This window comes from Scardinius erythrophthalmus, assembly GCF_964197995.2.
Source record: "Scardinius erythrophthalmus genome assembly, chromosome: 19".
NCBI lineage: Eukaryota > Metazoa > Chordata > Actinopteri > Cypriniformes > Leuciscidae > Scardinius > Scardinius erythrophthalmus.
The window spans coordinates 36,493,245-36,514,282 of record NC_138239.1 but is presented as its reverse complement, the minus strand read 5'-3'; the positions used below and the strand labels follow the sequence as shown (position 1 = coordinate 36,514,282).

General features: G+C 39.5%; 1 protein-coding gene across 1 annotated transcript; it reads right to left on the bottom strand.

Annotated features, from left to right (window-relative positions):
• Positions 1–2,356: 2,356 nt before the first annotated feature.
• jdp2a (Jun dimerization protein 2a) lies at positions 2,357–20,020 on the bottom strand. The gene is made up of 4 exons (XM_081394359.1): positions 19,803–20,020; positions 6,731–6,948; positions 4,373–4,477; positions 2,357–3,162 (listed from the first exon to the last, which is right to left on the bottom strand). The coding sequence occupies exons 1-4, from the start codon at positions 19,891–19,893 to the stop codon at positions 3,004–3,006; spliced, it is 573 nt and encodes a 190-aa protein (XP_081250485.1). The 5' UTR covers positions 19,894–20,020; the 3' UTR covers positions 2,357–3,003.
• Positions 20,021–21,038: the final 1,018 nt, after the last annotated feature.

The window sequence follows — 21,038 nt, the reverse complement described above, 5'->3', positions numbered from 1 at the left end:
TTTAGTAAATTATTGGGGTATTTATGTACGGATGTCTTTTGTGGAAAGAGAATGTATGGGAGCGGGAGTCGCACATGGTGGGAGAGGCAGAACCGGGACCACTGGAGCCTGAACCCGGGGGAACAGAGCGTTATTGAGAGGCTGACCCCCAAGGCGCTCCACAGCATTTCCACAAAAAGCGGACACACGTCTCATTTAATCTCCCGAGTGCGAATCCCGAAGGAGACTCTCACTGACCACGGCGAGGCATTTATGTTACAAACCTTACGCGAACTGTATAAATTATTGGGCATTAAATCGATTCGCACCAGTGTCTATCACCCACAAACAGACAAACAAACAGGTGGAACGATTTAATCGCACATTAAAAACCATGATTTGGAAGTTGGTTCACGAAGACACCAAATGGTTGTAACCCCTCTTGTTTGCTGTGCGTGAGGTCCAGCAAGCCTCCACAGGGTTCTCCCCCTTCGAGCTTCTTTATGGACGTCAGCCCCACGGGGTGTTGGATATCCTGAGAGCAACTTGGAAGGACGGACCTTCAGATTGCAGAAACGAAATTCAGTATGTGCTGGACCTGAGAACAAAACTCCACACTTTGGGACAGCTCTCTATGGAGAATTTGTTACAGGCCCAGGACAGACAGAGCCGGCTTTACAACAGGGGAACCAGACGATGTGAATTTGCACCGGGAGATAAAGTACTTGTATTGCTCCCTACTTCTAATTCTAAATTACTCGCTAAGTGGCAAGGACCCTTTGAGGTCACACATTATGAGGTCATTCGAACAGACAAGCGTGCCGCACAATTGCTGAAAAGTGAAGCCAAAGCGTCTCGATCGCCCCAGTGTCATAAACCCTGTCTCCCCATGAAGGCTACTGGACGCGATGGAAACTAAACAATCAAATTACACTTCAAATTAATTTGATCAAAGATGTTTTCTGTCATTTTAGGCAGTTTTTATCACGCTGATTTAAGTTTAAGTGTTCGTTTTTTTTTAAATAAGTTTGGTCTTAGTTATTTGATGCTATAAAAAACGGGAATGTGACGTCATGATTGACAGCTGTGATTGACAGCTTCTCTAAACAAAGTAGTCACCAAGGCAACAACTGACTTTTTGGAGCTTCAACTTTAATTTCTACATGTCCATAACTGTTTATTTCACACAGTAAATTTTGTATTAACCGTTTCTGCGGGAGTGAGGGCGGGACCTTGATACCGCAGCTTTACTTCCGGCTCACTCCAGCGCAGAAGCATGGAAAAAGAAATGGACACAGCGACCCCATAGACTTCAACGGAGAAAAGTGAAGTAAATTAGAAGCTCTCTCTTCCTGATGGCTGAGCGACTGCGCAGACTCAAACTGAGCTTGACGACGTAGATGTGACGTGAGCAACCCGTCTGTCTTCTAGGAGCTGTGCCGAGAGAAATCTGAATCATTCCCTTCCGAAACTTGCAGAGACGAAGAGCGTGAGTAGGAGCTGTCCATGAGCTGGAGCAGGAGAAACTTTTGCTAGGTGTTCTGATTAATAATCTTGTCATATTGCCTCCACGTCCCCCCGATTGCCCTCGAGCTTCTCCTCCTGTCCATACGGTAATCTCTCTACTGTGCGACAGAGAGTCGCGTGGTTATGACGCAATCGTTAGCCTATTTTTACAAAAACTGCTTCTACCTCTGGGCCATAAGGTAAGATACAAGGTAATGGAGCCTTTTATACATTTTCGTGTTTCTTTAGAAATAAATAATGGACAAATGGAGTCTTTAAACGCCTCAGATGTAAAGTTATTCGCTGTCAAAGTGACGCCAAAATGAATGGGAGTCAATGGCATGCTAACAGCAGGTGATGGTCTGCTAATTAATGGCGGCCCCCGGGTAAGCTTCAGTTTTTTCTGAAAGATTACCCCCTTGGTTAAGGGGCGTCGTCCAGTTTTTTTTATAGTCTATGCGTGGGGGGCGTGGTTCAGCGAGGTCTGCGACGGGAGAGAGAGTTGGGAGACGAGCGGTGAGTAAGTAGGACAAGTGCAAATGACAAACACCTGTGTCTTGTTGTAGCAATTGGCATGGAGAGACCGGATGTACGCTGCTGAGAAACAGTGAGAAAGCAAGAACTAGAGACGACTGTCACTGAGAACTTCTGTAGAGAGTTGGAAGCAGCAAAAACCATCTTTCACCACTGTTGGTCATTGACACATAAATCAGAGACCAAAGAGTTCCAATCAAACATTCTGTATATTATAATTCTGAGTTGGACGAACTGGTTTTTGTGTTTTATTGTATGTATGTTCCCTGACTAAAAATGACATTGCAAAATGGCTGCAGGTCGTCCAACTCAAAAACATTTCTGATAATGGCAAAATAACATTTGGGAAACACTTGTTTAATAATTGCTTGCAGTTTTCACAGCTGTACAACAAATTGAATAAGTCACAGAAATAGAGGTTATGAAATTGTTTGTTGCATAAAATGTATCACGTCTAGTGATAAGTCCATGTACTGGAAGTATAAAAATCATATATATATAGTAGATAACTATAATAAATTGGCAAGATGTAAACAGTTCATACATATGTGCATACATGACGCCTGCGTCAGAAAAACAAAAAACCCAACTGAAGGCAGCAAATGGTGAGATAGTCCATGAAGAATCATCCAGTTTACATGGCGAGGCCACAACATGTGTGCGATGAGTGTTTTCATGAATTCATAACAAACTTTAGACAACTCTTTCCTAAATGCACTAAAACAAACAAGGCACTTTATGACAAAAAAAAAGTTTTACAGGAGAAAAACAATCCCATAAAAGTTTCGTAACTAACACAGCCCAATACTGAGGCCATCAGTGTGTTCCTCTTGTTGCTTTGTTTATTCGCACCTCTCCAACCTCGAAGGTCAGAGAACGAACGCCATTTTCTCTTCCTTAAAATGTCCAAGTGCTTCGAGCCAAGTGCTTCAGCTAGCAGAAGAGCTAACCTGTAAACAGTAACATGGGAATGTGTGATCCTTCTCATTCGGCCTCTTTCTCAGGGCTCTTGATGCTGTCTGTCCTCACGATGCATGTGGGCCGATGGCGATTGAGCATCAGTATGAGCTGCTGTCGTTCGTGCTTCAGCTCCTCGATCTGTGACTTCAGCTCCGAGTTCATCATCTCTAGACGTTCAGATTCCTTCAACGGAAGAGTTGAGGGGAACGTTAAAGGGATAGTTCACCAAAAAAATTTAAATTACCCCATGATTTACTCACCCTGAAGTCATCCTAGGTGTATATGACATTTTTCTTTCAGACGAATACAATCAGTTATATTAAAAATGCCCTCGCTCTTCCAAGCTTTATAATGGCAGTGATTGGCCATGATAAAAGTGCATCTGTCCATCATAAAAGTGCATCTATCCATTATAAAAGTGCATCTGTCCATCATAAAAGTGCATCTATCCATCATAAAAGTGCATCTATCCATCATAAAAGTGCATCTATCCATCATAAAAGTGCATCTGTCCATCATAAAAGTGCATCTATCCATCATAAAAGTGCATCTATCCATCATAAAAGTGCATCTGTCCATCATAAAAGTGCATCTATCCATCATAAAAGTGCATCTATCCATCATAAAAGTGCATCTATCCATCATAAAAGTGCATCTGTCCATCATAAAAGTGCATCTATCCATCATAAATGTGCATCTATCCATCATAAAAGTGCATCTATCCATCATAAAAGTGCATCTGTCCATCATAAAAGTGCATCTATCCATCATAAAAGTGCATCTATCCATCATAAAAGTGCATCTATCCATCATAAAAGTGCATCTGTCCATCATAAAAGTGCATCTATCCATCATAAAAGTGCATCTATCCATCATAAAAGTGCATCTGTCCATCATAAAAGTGCATCTGTCCATCATAAAAGTGTATCTATCCATCATAAAAGTGCATCTATCCATCATAAAAGTGCATCTGTCCATCATAAAAGTGCATCTATCCATGATAAAAGTGCATCTGTCAATCATAAAAGTGCATCTGTCAATCATAAAAGTGCTCCACACAATGCATTTTGTGTTTTCTTACACAAACGCATCGCTTCACTTCAGAAGGCCTTTATTAACCCCCCAGAGCCTGTGGAGCACTTTATGATGGATAGATGCACTTTTATGATGGATAGATGCACTTTTATGGACTTAAAAACAGAAACCGGCCATTCACTGCTATTATAAAGCTTGGAAGAGCCAGGATATTTAAACTCTGATTGTATTCGTCTGAAAGAAGAATGTCATATGGATGACTTCAGGGTGAGTAAATCATGGGCTAGTTTTCATTTTTGGGTGAAGTATGCCTTTAATACGCCAGCGCTGCATGTTGACTCTTACATGAACCACTTACCCTTTGGAGATACTCCGTTCTCTCTTTCTTTTTGTTTCGACATCTTGCTGCTGCCACTTTGTTTTTCTCTCGCCTTCTTTTCCTCCGGTCTTCCTCTTCATCTTTCTGGCAACAGCAAAAATCAAGGCTTTTAATGAGTCTGCTAACAATCTGCCATTTAAGTACTTCATTTGTTTAGGCAACCTGTTTAAAACATTCAAATTCACCTTTAAATTCGAGGAAGTTGCATGCAATATTTAAAAAAGAAAAGAAAAGAAAAGAGTATTATCGTCACCTCCCTAAAATAATTGCCTAAGTCATTTTTTGACAAAAATTATTTTATTGAATAGTCATCTTCTCATGATGCTGGCCACCTCTGGTAAAATCGCCCACATCCTCAGTTTAACAGATCATGCATTTCTACCCTTGTAGTATAATGGCCTATGTCAAGAGTGTGACTTAGGCTTAGATTTTATTTTGCCTAAGTCAAAAGACAATGAGACTTTTACAAGCTTTTCAAGATGGCAGTTGCATCAAGAAGAACGAAAATCTACTTGGCCTCTGGAGTTAGGTTCAGTTTTTTGTGTTTTCTGAGAAACCTGAAAAAATTACTTAGGCAATTATTTTAGGAAGGTGACGTTATAAGGGTACAAATATAGTTGCAAACTATAAACTGACCATTTTTAAGAGCTTTATCAGTTTTGACCACTAGGTGACATCCATGCATAGAAAGTGTTTTGTTAATATTCAAAAGTGCTGTTGATAATTATACATTTCTGGTTGGGATTTATATAAACATGTTCTCTAAATCAAAGAAAAAAGGGACAGACCTTGAAAACATATTAATCATAGTATTCTGCAGGCTAGAGTGAAAAAGCTTTCTGTTTGCCATCAAACTGTGCAATGCAATAATTAATATAATAAAAATGAAAGCTATAGTATAGCATAATAACTACAGTCAGTCGGAAATAAAAAACATGAGTCTTGCTGATCACATAAACTGAGCCTGAACGGATGGCGATTATGCAATGCTTGTCGTTTAATAGTACAAATAATGCAAGTCGTGCAAAAGGGTATAATAAAAACTTCTTTAATAAATAACATTCAGTCAGTCTGCATTAACAGGAGCAGCTGTTCAGTCAGCAACATCTGCTCAAATGAAAACACAACATAAAAGCAAAAATATGAATTGCTTTTATGTTTACTCTGTTCTTTATAGAGCTGTGCTTTTAAAAACTCCCTACTAACATCTCCAATATCAAACTGAATGAAAAGGCAGGAAATGTCATAAATAGTCCGATATAAAATATTTATATCTCAATAAAAACATATTTACAGTACAGTATTTATAATAAAATAAATATTTATGAGTACCAATTTACCACCCTACTTTAATTCAGTTAACTGTGACGTGAACATGTTTTACCGTGTTTACCTGACTCCATCTCTGGTCTAGTCTAAATATCATCAGTGTAGAGGATTTTTACCTGTCACTGCAAAAATAGCCTGATATAATTGGGCCAGATGGCATTTTTGCTTTTATGTTTCATTTGTGATTCATTAGATTCACTTCTTTTATGATTTCAGAGTGTGTTTCACTGAAGCAGTGACTGTCTGTCCACTAGATGGAGTCACTGCAGTTTGATAAGTGCACAGAAAACACCACCACCGATATGTTTTAACACTGACTGCAACCTGACACACAGATCTGCTCAATCTTCCCAGGTACACACAGGCAGTGCCGCTCCAAACTCACACACCTGTAAAGATAGAGCTGCACCTTCAAGCTTTCTGATTGGCTGATACACTGGAACAAAAAATTGGTGCTGGGTTTACTTTGAAACAGTTTTGAATTGGAAATTGCTAGTAAAATATACACAGAATTACAAAGAAATGGCAAGTAACACATTGAATTAAAATGTAAAATTTTGAAGTAGAAAGACTGAAATTATATTTTCTTTGTAAAAACAAACTCCAATTATTTTTGTTTCATTTACAACTTGGAAAAAAAGTTTTCTACGGCTCACATGCATGATATTTACATGTAGTCTGAGACAAATGTGATGCCAAAAACACGTCATCAGAGAAGAGAAGAGAAGAGATGTCGCTGCAAGAGGGAGGGGAGGTTATTCTGATTAAAGATTACGAGACATATGAATTTAAAACAATGATGTGTTTATAATAAACACTGCAATACTTCATAAAAAAAAATAAGAAATGTCAATTTAGATTTTTAGCAAAGCAGTTTACAGCTCCACTTTTTAGTTTCCCTGCAGATTACTCATATACGAAACACACTGGGTCACGCTGTGAACTAGTTGAACTAGATAAAGTGCTGTTTCCTTCAGATGCCCTCAGTCTAGAGATGAAGACGCTCACCTCAGCTTTAATGGGGAGCGGCCGCTTGCCCAGCTTTCCCAGTAGATGTAAAGGCGACAGCATGGCCCCGAGGTTGTAGAGGTCGGCGTACTTCAGGTGCTGGGTTAGTGTGGTGGCAGAAATGCCCACCAGAGGGCCCAGACTGGGCAGTGAGCCCGCCGTCACCGAGGGGTCCGGGATCTGTCCGGGCATCACGTCACCAACACCCCTGACCACAGCTGGAGGAAAGACAACACGATTCTCCATGTGAGACTAATAAGCCGTCTATTACATTTTCAAAATCGAGTTATCAGTCGAATATCAGTCGTTTAAGACACTACCAAGGCTTATTAAAGTGCCCCATTATGCTATTTTAAAGGTTCCTAATTTAGTTTTGGAGTCTCCTGCAATAGGTTTATATGCATTCAAGGTCAAAAGCACTTTAATTCTCTTTTTATAATTCTCTTTGCAGCATCAGCTCTTTTCTCAGTGTCTGAAAGGATTAGCACAAAAACTCATTCTCTCTAAGCCCCTCCTTTTCGAGAGTCTACTCTGCTCTGATTGGTCAGTTGGCTCAGTCTGTTGTGATTGGTCTACTCTGCTCTGATTGGTCAGATGATCCAGTCTGTTGTGATTGGTCTACTCTGCTCTGATTGGTCAGATGATCCAGTCTGTTGTGATTGGTCTACTCTGCTCTGATTGGTCAGATGATCCAGTCTGTTGTGATTGGTCTACTCTGCTCTGATTGGTCAGATGATCCAGTCTGTTGTGATTGGTCTACTCTGCTCTGATTGGTCAGATGATCCAGTCTGTTGTGATTGGTCTACTCTGCTCTGAGTGGTCAGATGATCCAGTCTGTTGTGATTGGTCTACTCTGCTCTGATTGGTCAGATGACCCAGTCTGTTGTGATTGGTCTACTCTGCTCTGAGTGGTCAGATGATCCAGTCTGTTGTGATTGGTCTACTCTGCTCTGATTGGTCAGATGATCCAGTCTGTTGTGATTGGTCTACTCTGCTCTGATTGGTCAGATGATCCAGTCTGTTGTGATTGGTCTACTCTGCTCTGAGTGGTCAGATGATCCAGTCTTTTGTGATTGGTCTACTCAGCTCTGATTGGTCAAATGATCCAGTGTGTTGTGATTGGTCTACTCTGCTCTGATTGGTCAGATGACTCAGTCTGTTGTGATTGTTCTACTCTGCTCTGATTGGTCAGATGGCTCAGTCTGTTGTGATTGGTCTACTCTGCTCTGATTGGTCAGATGGCTCAGTCTGTTGTGATTGGTCTACTCTGCTCTGATTGGTCAGATGGCTCAGTCTATTGTGATTGGTCTACTCTGCTCTGATTGGTCAGATGGCTCAGTCTGTTGTGATTGGTCTACTCTGCTCTGATTGGTCAGATGGCTCAGTCTGTTGTGATTGGTCTACTCTGCTCTGATTGGTCAGATGGCTCAGTCTGTTGTGATTGGTCTACTCTGCTCTGATTGGTCAGATGATCCAGTCTGTTGTGATTGGTCTACTCTGCTCTGATTGGTCAGTTGGCTCAGTCTGTTGTGATTGGTCTACTCTGCTCTGATTGGTCAAATGGCTCAGTCTGTTGTGATTGGTCTACTCTGCTCTGATTGGTCAGATGGCTCAGTCTGTTGTGATTGGTCTACTCTGCTCTGATTGGTCAGATGATCCAGTCTGTTGTGATTGGTCTACTCTGCTCTGATTGGTCAGTTGGCTTAGTCTCTTGTGATTGGTCTACTCTGCTCTGATTGGTCAGATGGCTCAGTCTGTTGTGATTGGTCTACTCTGCTCTGATTGGTCAGATGGCTCAGTCTGTTGTGATTGGTCTACTCTGCTCTCATTGGTCAGATGGCTCAGTCTGTTGTGATTGGTCTACTCTGCTCTGATTGGTCAGATGATCCAGTCTGTTGTGATTGGTCTACTCTGCTCTGATTGGTCAGATGGCTCAGTCTGTTGTGATTGGTCTACTCTGCTCTGATTGGTCAGATGGCTCAGTCTGTTGTGATTGGTCTACTCTGCTCTGATTGGTCAGATGGCTCAGTCTGTTGTGATTGGTCTACTCTGCTCTGATTGGTCAGATGATCCAGTCTGTTGTGATTGGTCTACTCTGCTCTGATTGGTCAGTTGGCTTAGTCTCTTGTGATTGGTCTACTCTGCTCTGATTGGTCAGATGGCTCAGTCTGTTGTGATTGGTCTACTCTGCTCTGATTGGTCAGATGGCTCAGTCTGTTGTGATTGGTCTACTCTGCTCTGATTGGTCAGATGGCTCAGTCTGTTGTGATTGGTCTACTCTGCTCTGATTGGTCAGATGATCCAGTCTGTTGTGATTGGTCTACTCTGCTCTGATTGGTCAGATGGCTCAGTCTGTTGTGATTGGTCTACTCTGCTCTGATTGGTCAGATGATCCAGTCTGTTGTGATTGGTCTACTCTGCTCTGATTGGTCAGTTGGCTCAGTCTCTTGTGATTGGTCTACTCTGCTCTGATTGGTCAGTTGGCTCAGTCTGTTGTGATTGGTCTACTCTGCTCTGATTGGTCAGATGGCTCAGTCTGTTGTGATTGGTCTACTCTGCTCTGATTGGTCAGTTGGCTCAGTCTCTTGTGATTGGTCTACTCTGCTCTGATTGGTCAGATGGCTCAGTCTGTTGTGATTGGTCTACTCTGCTCTGATTGGTCAGATGGCTCAGTCTATTGTGATTGGTCTACTCTGCTCTGATTGGTCAGATGATCCAGTCTGTTGTGATTGGTCTACTCTGCTCTGAGTGGTCAGATGATCCAGTCTGTTGTGATTGGTCTACTCAGCTCTGAGTGGTCAGACGGCCCAGTTGTGATGACTGCAGTTATTCAGCCTATATACACACACTTTTATTATATTATCTATTTTAATAACACATATTTGTTCAGATTACATTCAGTGGAAATTGATCATGACTCATTTTTCATGTTAAATTCTCGTGAAGTGAACAAAAGAGTGAATGTTACCCATCCAATTGTAACTGGGTATTTATGTTGAGTCAGGAATACTTCCTACTTATTGAAAACGAGAGCAAGTTATGTTCATGAGCTGACAGACAAGACATGTTGGAATATGTATTATAAATGTCAGAGTGCTGATTAATGGATTTATGAATTTTATCAATATATTATTAGAGGCTTGTATTATAGTAATCATTGTATATTGTATTCAAATTAATTTCCTCCAAATAAATTATCCTGTTTAAAAATTAAATACATAATAAAATAATCTGACAATCTCTATATCCTGCAATTCACAGACATCCTCAAATTACATTACAGATCTTTATCCTGAAAACGTGTCCTGCTCGACTGATATGCAGCACATCAGACCACGTAAGATCATGATACTCTCACAAATGTACATTTAATTTGGATTAGTTGTGTCTATTACAAAGATTACCAAGATGTGTAGCACTGGTCATCCTACCTAAAAAAAAATAAAAATCTAAAAACGTTTTTGCTGATGTTCCCATTAAGTTATAAAACCGTTATTTCAGAATTTTCTGTGATCATTTAAAACGTCCAGTTTTCTAATATATATAAAAAAAATTATTGGTTATGCAAACATTAATGGATCAGTGGTTTGACTCCTGTTGCACGTTCATTCAGACAGTATTCGAGAGGTTACTGTAAGTTTCTGTTTGAATGGGACATTTAGAGACTTATCGACTTATTCGAGTTAATGCAGCTGTCAATCCCCAAAACTGACAGTGTGAACGTAGCCATTATTATTATTGAAGAATTGACACATCAACTACAATCATATAAGACTTCAAAGGGAAAAGTAAACCAAAAGTAATGCAAAATATGTTATATTTTATAATGTCCTAAATCCATGATTTAAAGATATTGTCTAATCTTTACAAAATAAAAGTCACCCTCACAACACCACCTGTGCAGAAATACCAACAAAGCAGCAGCAGGTTTTGTCCAGATGCTCAATCTGTCACTGGAATCCATCATTTAGACCTTTTCTGACAATAAAAAAACAACTGAACTAAAATAATGTTTTTAAAGCGCCCCTATATTCAGGTATGACCTTTCATGCACAGTGTAATACAGCCGTTTGTGAATGTAAAAGCTCTGCAAAGTTTCAAACATCAAAGTGCAGATAAATGGATTTATTGTCTCCCAAAAGAAATTCTGACCTGCCTGAAATGAGTCGTCAGTAACTCCAGACTCACTTCCTGCTCGAACCTACGTTTGTAACTAATTTGCATAATGCCAGCTTATTGTCTTCATTGGCTGAGGGCGGGGCATCCTCTTTGCTCCTCCCTCAAACACTGTAGTTGTATCTGAGACTGGAAGAGTTTGGTTCGTGTTGTTCATGTGGAGAAGACGCTGTTTTCTGCTGACAAAGCAAATCCACTTTGATGAGATTGATACGGTAAAACCCACGCCATCGTTACTGTTCGCATCACTCTGTTTACAAGTGCTGTGGAAGAGCTGAAATTAAAATAAGTAGTGGGTGTTTCGTTTCAGACATGCGCTGTAAGCGGTCGACCAATCACAACAGAGTAGACCAATCACAACAGACTGAGCCATCTGACCAATCAGAAACAGACTGAGCCATCTGACCAATCAGAGCAGAGTAGACCAATCACAACAGACTGGGTCATCTGACCAATCACAACAGAGTAGACCAATCACAACAGACTGAGCCATCTGACCAATCAGAAACAGACTGGGTCATCTGACCAATCAGAGCAGAGTAGACCAATCACAACAGACTGAGCCAACTGACCAATCAGAGCTGAGCAGACTCTCAGAAAGGAGGGGCTTAGAGAGACTGAATCCTTGATCGAATTGTTTCAGACACTGCCAGAAAGAAAATTTAACTTTGAAATTAGGAACCTTTTAAATAGCATATATGGGTTACTTTAACTAACCAACAGAAATGTTACATACACACAAGTCTCCAATCATTGTTTTGATTGACACATGTCAATTGTGCCCATGCACTGTCTATTCTGCATATTAGATATTCAATATCTGACATGTGTATATAAAACGACCACTTACAGACCCTTGGCAAGATAAGCTGCTCCTTTCCCCCCCTTTTTTTTACGAGAGGCACAAAACTAGACCCAGACACATTCTCCTTAAAGCCGTGGAGAGAACAACTGAGAACTGAGCCAAGATCCGCCCGCTGCCCGAGTTTCCCCCATCCAAATCTGAGTTCTCCATGTCAGCCGAGAGGAATGTGGCCGCAGACGAACAGGACAATGTCATCGGCCTCAAATAAAGAAACCCTTCAGATGTGCAGTCCATAGCTTGAGAAGAACTATTTTAAAGAAAACACTCTCAAGTCTTTCCATTCTTACAGAGAGATGAACAACAGAAAGGGACCGGCATGAATGAGCTTCTTGAAGAAACGCCCTCACTATGACACCAGAAATCACTGCCATATGTGAACCTCTGCATGGCACACACAACCGTTCTGACTCAGAGGAAGTTTCATTAGTCTTTGCTCATTGCTCATACTGAACGTTAGTCATTTAAACAAACACCTTAACCTACTAACTTAAGCACATCGCTCGTCATGCACTCTTTCTCACAGAGAGATCATTCAAATTATGCAGCTTGTTGAGAAGTGTTTCTTTTGTAAGAGACTTTTGCCAGGCAGACAATATAAAATGAGAAAAAATATGCCTTTTTAAAGGGGTGGTGTAATGCCCTTTTCACAAGATGTAAAATAAGTCTTTGATGTCCCCAGAGTGTGTGTGTGAAGTTTTAGCTCAAAATACCCCACAGATATTTTTATATAGCATGTTAAAAAAAAATCTTTTTGAGGGTGAGCAAAAACGCACAGTTTTTGTGTCTGTTCCTTTAAATGCAAATGAGCTGCTGCTCCCGGCACAGGGGGCGGAGCTTCATAAGCATGCACTCACACACACATGCACTGAAAATTTCAAAAACTTCTAGCCTTTTATGTTCAAACCGGATTCTGACAATGATGGAGAGACTCAAGAAGAAGTGACAACATGTAGAAGCAACAGGACATTTCTGAATGGTTAGTGGATGTATGTATGTATGTAGCTGATGTGTAGTTATCTTCTAGTCATTGATTAGCAAATTCTGTCTTGATAATCTATAAATCGTGTTCAGGGGGCGGGGTTTATGTAAATTTTAGAGTTTGTGATGTCACTAACCCGGGAGGAATGTGGTGTAGTCTCTACCAGCCGTTTGTTGTAGTCCTTAAAAAGCGATTTCTTTAAAAGCAAATATCTCCCTTTGCTTTGAACTTTGCAGATGTTGTTTATGCTCAAACAGCAACATTACACACTAACTAAAGTTAGAAAAGTGAAATCATAATCAACCACCCCTTTAAAGGGTAACTCTCGCCAAAATGCAACCTAGGCTCTTTTAGTTATTCTACTTGAGGCAAACTTTCGTTTAAGAGCATAATTAGAATGGAAACGCCACTTTTAAGCTTGACCATATTTTTATTTTAGGTTAAATGCTTTTGAATGGGAGTGTTTGGGGCACTTCTATGAGAGCATCAAAAAACGCTATTTTTAAAACAATAAAAGGCTCGACACAACATTAAACTTTGCTCGAAGTATCACCAGGGGCTCTACACATGAACTCCAGCATTGAGAACATTGTTTGTGTACACAGAGTTTACTAAAAAGAAAGATTTTGAACAACTCACTGTAGCTGTTGTTGTTTCTGTCCGCCGGCATTTTGACAGACAAAAATAGTCGATCTCCGAATGCGAATGAACTGACTCTGAATTTTAGTATTGTTTCTTATATGAGGATCCTTTTTCAAATACAAGGTCAATATTGATTTTCACTAACAACAAAACAACAAATTATCCGTGAATTTATATGGAACTAAGCTTTAGGAGCTTTCCATCTTTACTCTCCTCCCTGTTACTGAGATTGACTATTTTTGACTGTCAAAATGCCGGCGGACACAGTTACAGTGAGTTGTTCAAGATCTTTCTTTTTAGTAAACTCTGTGTACACAAACAATGTTCTCAATGCTGGAGTTCATGTGTCACGGATCACTGAATCTCGTTTAGCAAAATGAACAAATCTTTTTTCGAGTCATTTCGTTCATTTCAGCAGAATATAATTAAAATGTCATGTTAAATAGCCCAACACATCTAGTACTTTTATTTGAAAAAATAAACAAAAAATAAAATACAGGGTAATGCAGCCAAAGCCAAATTATAAGACCCCGAAATGTTTAATTAAAGGAGCTGTATGTAAGAAATGTATTTCAATTAATCATAAAATGGCCCTGATATGTCACTAGACATTAAGAAATCATGTTCATTTCAAATACTTATATCGCTGACAACAGTAGTACGGCCAGGATTTTGTAATTTAAAAATTTAACTTGCAGCCCTCAACTGATGTTGATGTTGTCATCTTGTGTTTTGGCCTGAAGCCCCACCCTCCACCTATCTACCAATCACGAAGTCAGTAGTGTTTCGGCTTCCAGGTTGCCAGCTCTGCTGCTTCTACCACAGCTGCAGCTCCTTGTAGCAGCCTACGTTCCTGCTGGATCCTGCAGCATATCTGGCAACCTCGAGTCAGGGGGGAGGGGGAGCGGATACACTGCTCTACAGTAATTTGAAAGGGATTGCAGTACCAGTTTTGGCCACAATCTTACATACAGCTCCTTTAATTGATTAGTTGGGTCTTAAGTTCAGGCTCTTGCAGTCTGTTAGTTCACCTCACCTCCTGATCCGAGACGTTCTTTCTTTTCTAACTTCAATTTTATCACATCTGTTCCCCACCTCATGTCTTCAGGTTCGAACTTCGAGACGTTTAGCTAGTTCAGTCGACTCGTCAGTGTCTGATCTGGGCAGTAGCACCTGCAGTACACGAGATCCAGGGGGAGCTGGATCCAGATCTAAGGGGTGGAGATTGGTAGGTTTAGGTATACGTAAGGTGGGAGGAGTTGGATCTGGATCCAACTCCTCCCCCTGGATTTCGTGTTCTGCAGTGAGGTCCATCTCGATCTGGGCCGTGTGACACAGCCCCATATGTGCATTTGAATGCACTGCAGTACCGGTCCGGTATCAGAAATGATTTGTTAATCTCTCGAGTCTGGTTCAGGTTAGGCCGGGTCCGAGTCTTTCGTTCTTTCTGTTAGTCCCATAGAGACTATGCTATCAGTACCGCAAAGAAAAATGATTAGTTCATCTCTCGAGTCTTTTCGGGTTCGAGTCGATTGGTTCTTCAAGTCACAAACCCATAGGCTGAATGCAAAAACGGAAATGATTAGTTCATCTTTCGAGTCTTTCGGGTCTGAGTTCTGCGTTCTTTTGTCACATGAGCGCTGGTCTGTCGCTACACAAATACAACATTTCGAGTCTGTAGCCTAAGCTATAAAGGTCGATCAGAAGACACAAAACTCGCGAGTTGTGAATTTTTCTATGCACAGCTAAAATTGCTTCAACACATTCAGTTCTACCGGGTGTTCAGACACCTGAACAATACATTTGCAACGTCTTTGTGGAGTGGAGACATTGCAACGACAGCAACTCTACAACAATGACAGTAAGAAACTAGAGCTGTGTGATTCTCGTTTATATGGTGATTCTAGTGCATTTCTTTCCTTCACAGATCTGCGCTTTCATTCCTCCCTAAAAGCCCAAACTTGACATCCAAATCAAATACAGTCTACTGTTGCTAAACTGCAGGATGTAGTCGATGATAAAAAGAGTTATTGAACACCGTCGGTTATGATTCGGTCTTAAAGTGACAGTAGCCTAATAAACCTGCTGCTGTCCGTGTCATTAATGTTAATTTAAACAACAAAAGACAGAAAAAAATCAATCACTGCTCTTTAGTAGATTTATTAGGGTTAATCCATATTTCATTTATACAGTGAAGACTACGCAGTGTTGTTTTCCATTTGATTACTTTCTGTTAATAAAGAGTGTTCTGTTAACTATTACTAGGCTATGGAATATGTTGCACATGTTGCTTGCCAATAATTAATGAGATGTGACAAGGTTCTCTCACAGTTATGAACAAACGTACTTCCAGTAACGCTAATAGCGTTTGATCAAAGTTAATAACGTTTGTTCAAAGTTATCTGGTCTTTAATAATGTTCTCAAAACATTAGCACAAAAACATTATTTATAAATTGTTCATGGAATGTTTTTTAAAGAAACATTTTAGTTGGACGTTTATCCAATGTTTTTAAATGTTACAACTTGTTTTCAGAACGTCCAGAGAACATTCAAAAGTAACATTCCATAACGTGTGAAGAATGATGAAACGGAATGTTCCCTTAACGTTCACATAGCCAAGAACATTTGAACATGGACATTTTGAACATTTTGTTGATTTGGTAAAAAAAAAATCCATTTATCACTACACAATATCAGACAGATATGGAGGGATCTTTTGTATTTGCCAGAACACTCAAAAAACCCTACAACCTCAAAGAAAAAATGCTCACAAAATATAGTAAGCTTATATTCCCATATAGGCATATACTGAATAACCCGATGCTTAACTAAATCCCGTCTGCAATACATTAATCAGGAACATTTTCAAGTGTGTTTCATATTCAGAAGGTGTGTGAGGTTTTTCATGTCTACAACACGAGCCATCTCACTAAAAGCCCCAATGGAAAAATGATTTCCACAGTAAAAAAATCACCATCTTTGAAACTTTTAACACACTTCCAAATAAAACTTCATACCGACCAGTCAAGACAAGTATGTATTGAGGGAATGACAGCATGAAGGATTTGGAAAAATAAACAGAATACAACACTGTTCTCTTTGTTTAGATTTTCCCTGGAAAGTTCTAAAGAGCGCTTTAGTTCAGAGCCGTGCAAACCGACGCTCTCTCCGCTGTGACCGTTACCACATGTTATATTAATATTTTGATCCATTATCACAGATAAAGTGTTGCTCTAATTGATTGATTGCCCCGTTCTTCAGTAAATATCCAAGTAATGCTGTCTAGCACTCTACAGAGAATGATGAAACATGCCACACTTGATTATGTTGCTTGTCCAAGTATAATATGGACAACAAGCAAAATAAATACAATAATCAATTTATTGTCCATATGTTAAATTCAGCACAACCAAGCTAAACAACACATTGAGAAATTGTGTTCAGCAAGTAACTGATTTTACGTCTATAAAAAACTAAATAAAAGTGACTTTAAGAGTTAATATTTAATAAGGCTAGTTATAGCTGCACAAATCTGGATAATTTGAGAATCACATTTTTTTTTTCCAACTGAGATCATGATTCTGAACAAACAACTTAAAGTCCCCCTGTAATCAATATTTTGTATCCTTTAAACTCATCTTTGATCACCAAAATTACATTTTTTCCTTGAAAAAAACAAAAATATTCATGCCTTAAAATATCTTGAATGTAACTCGACACTCTCGCCTCATTTAGTATACGCATTTCTATGAATATGCAAATGAGCCCCGCCTCCACTCACTCACTCAGCTCAGCGATCCACTGGTTGACGATCACACGTTGATCTGATTGGTTACAAGGTAGTTTGTGACGTCAGAAACACCAGCGATTTCAAAGCGTGTTTTTGAGACTGTCTTTGGTTCACTGCAGTTTTGAAGAGAAAATACTCAGCAATGCTGTCGACTTATGAATTTAAACATGGTTTGTCTTAAAGCAGATTAAAAACACCACATAGACACATAAACAACATTAAAAGCTGGATTTTCACCACAGGGGACTTTAATTGATTTGAATGAACCATTATTATTTTTAAATCTGTTTGAATGAATGATTCAATGACTCGCTCATACTAGGTATGTTGGACTTGAAGCGGTGCTGGACTGATCGGTGTATCTCATCATATGGAGACGTCTAATGCTCTCTAATCGTTCGCAGGGTCTTTAATGCCATTCAACGATCGTTTCAAGTCCAACACACCTAAAGACTTCTTTGTTTCATTACTGGATGAATCAGCGTTTTTGAACGAATCTCTTGAGTGAATGATTCAATGACAAATACATTTTCTAACAGTCACTTGTCGCCACCTACTGGTGTAACGATGTAGTTGATACAATCTTTATTTGAAGCGTCAAGTTACTTTCAAAATCTGATTTACTCTATTTTTGATCGCTACCATAGACATCAGTGTTTATATCCGAACTGTAAACTTTTATCCAGGTACTTCTGTGATAATCTGAAATATTGTAGCACAGAAATAATCACACTGTGTGTGTTGAAAAGACACAGTTTCATATCTACACATGACGATGGCTCTCTCTGCATCAGAACGCAGATCTGAATGTTTGCTGTGATCGTACTTTTTAAAAGTTTAATAGACAGAGACGAATCATTGCCATTTTGTGTGTTTGAATCGAGATCGGCATCTTTTAACGATTAATCGTGCAGCTCAAATGAATAAAAATTAGATTCAGTAGTTGTAACAAGTGCCGCTAAAACAGTTCAGTCTAATTAAACACCTATTTTACCCAATATTTGTGTGTGCTGTCTGTGTATTTTTTGCTTGCTGCAGAATCATATTCTTATAGCAACATATTAACATCTGATTGTAAGTCGCTTCATGTGAGTCGTGTTTAACAGCATTCAAATTAACCATGAGGTTTCATTTAGTCCAACAAGGCAAAGATTTTTCCCTGCTTCTAATTATAAAAGTGACTGAAATTACATCCTAAAACGACACTTCCAAACTGACACGAAGCAAACCTTTTTCAATCATCAGTTTAATGTTTAAATATTGTTTTAAAGACATATGTTAAACTGTGTTTTAGATAAATCTCAAAACACTGAAGTATAACCACATTTCTGCATGGAAAGAAGTGTTTTCAGAGACAACAGATTTCAGATATGCGTTGAGCTCACTGTAAATGAATGCAGTTTAAAGTCGTTTCATATGAAGTATAGCATAAACATGGCATGTTTAACACTAAACACTCTTCACATTTTATAATGTTAACGAATCAATACATTTAGATCATTTTACACAGTTGTTAATGCCTGAGAGCGTCATAATGCACATTGATACCCAGTAGGTTTATTGACAGTGACATATATTTGCATGAGTTAGTGTTGATCACATCATTGCGTGTATGAGCTGTGTGTCATAATCAACGTTCCTACATCTGTAAAGGTCAGTGTCATTTCGTTGCATTATGCATGCAGTTATAATAGCACTGTTATGCAATGAGAAACAGTTTCACACATTGCTTCCAGATTTTATCGCCCACTTCTTTTTGAGTGGAAGTGAAACCCTTTTCTGAACAGCTGAAAATGCTGATGATCTACAGAGAGTTCATTTAACTTTATCGTGATGTAACATGCAAATTTTTGCAGCACTTAAGTTTTAGAGGCGAAGACACACAACATTCATGCATATAGTAATGCATATTACTGTAAAACTGGACTTGAACCCAGATTTTAACCTACAGTACAATATGAATTGTGAATTTAAAAAAGTTTGTGTCTACAGTATTGCTGCCCATTAACACACATGCATCCGTTTCACTGATTACAAGCTTAATGGATTGTGTGTGACACCGGACAATACAGTGAGTGAGATAATAAGGTAAAGATGATGAACATATGAATGTGCATTTGCACCACGCCCTACAGTGACTCGAAATGATCTCAAAGCGGAAGTTTCTCTTATGTAACATGAACTTCAGTGTTGAGTCTGTCTGTCTGTCCCATCATCAGTGAACATTCCCTATGTAGGCTACAACTAGAGATGGACATGCCTGAGAGAAATGCGTGAAATAAAGCGGTATTTAAGTTGCATAACGCATGCAGCTCCTGCAACAGAATCTATTGTTGTTATTCAAAATAAATACGCACGTTGCTGATGTTGCAGTGTACATTCTGTGCTTGCATACACTCGGGCTGTGTCTCAAAACCTAGCGAGCTCCCTAGATAGACAGCATTTTTGCGCATCACTGAATCGGAGCGCGCGCGCGATGTCCATGAATGCTCCTGCGCGCGTCCGATGCGCAAAAACGCGCTCCGCTAGGCGTCTCTCTGCGCTTTGAGACACAGCCGGGGGGAAATGCAGAGCCTAGGACTCGAAGCCGTGCAAAAGTTGTCAAAGTTGGCCTCTTACCTGACTTTGGTCTCGAGGTGAGCGAGTGGAGTCCCTTTGTGACGTCAGCTGGAGGTCGCGAGTAGATCTTGAAGAGCGGGAATCGTTGCATCAGCTCGAGTCGCGAGCGCTGATCCCTGATCGGGAAGAGCGAGGAATGCGGAAGTCAGACGTCAGCAGGGAGGATGAGAAATGAACTGCAGGGAAAACACTCATGGAGAAGTGGAGAAGTGAGGAGCAGAGACTCGCTCCACCCCTTAGAAACCAGAAAACAAACATCCCGTTCACCGTCAGCGCTTTACATGCCCTCAACAAGCAGAAGTTCTTCTCAAACGGCAGATTGATGTACCAGGACCGGTTTTTAGCCGTTCACCCCATCAAAAGAGGGTCTTCATATGTTGATGCTCTTTTTTAATGGATATATGAATGAATATAAATAGTTTTAAAGTGCAGTATAGCTTGACCCTGCAATCCTGGAGGCTGCAGTTTCAGGACTGCAAATAGGACTTTTCTTTTTTTTCTTTTTTTTTTTTTTGTATGTACTAGCACTTTATACTATACTATATAGGCTACTTCTCCTAAACAACCATAAGCTCCTAAATCCCAACCAACTCCTAAAATGATCTAAGCATATAGCATAATTTTTAACCTAATTTGTTTCAGTTTCAGTTTTCTTGAATTTAAAAAGACTGATACTGGGAATGTTAGGAAAACCAAACTAACAGGGAACGTTTTGTTTACATAAATAAAACATTTCTGGCTAACCAACAGAGAGAGTTAGGATGTCTGTTCTGGGAACATTATGGCAACCAAAAATTGTTAGCTGTGCGTTGGTAATCCTCCTGATTTTTTTTAACCTAATTTGTTTCAATATATGAGTTCAGATTACGGTTTTAAATCCAGTTTTCTTGAGGAAAAAACCTAATTTTTCAACACAGAAGTAAGCAATTTAGGTTCACAGTGTGATGTTTTTCATCTGGTGTGCGACAATAAACTTATTTACACTAAATTAGTGTGTTTATGAAAACGATAATAAATTAAAATAATATGACTATATATATATATATATAACACCCGCTAAGAGCCAAATGCGAGTAAAAATCGTTGTCAGCGGTTACACTTTATTTTAAGGTGTCATTGTTACAGTGTAATTATACATTTAAATGCTGAGTAATATTAATTAACTACATGTACTTATATTATGGTAGGATTTGGATTTGGTTGAGGGTTGGTTGCATGTAATTATGCCTAATTTTA

Coding starts and splice junctions, on each gene's coding strand:
- jdp2a (XM_081394359.1), bottom strand. CDS start 19,893: ATGCAACGATTCCCGCTCTTCAAGATCTACTCGCGACCTCCAGCTGAC. Junction 6,949..19,802: donor CACCTCGAGACCAAAGTCAG/GTAAGAGGCCAA, acceptor TCTTTCCTCCAG/CTGTGGTCAGGGGTGTTGGT. Junction 3,163..4,372: donor GAACGGAGTATCTCCAAAGG/GTAAGTGGTTCA, acceptor CTTCCGTTGAAG/GAATCTGAACGTCTAGAGAT.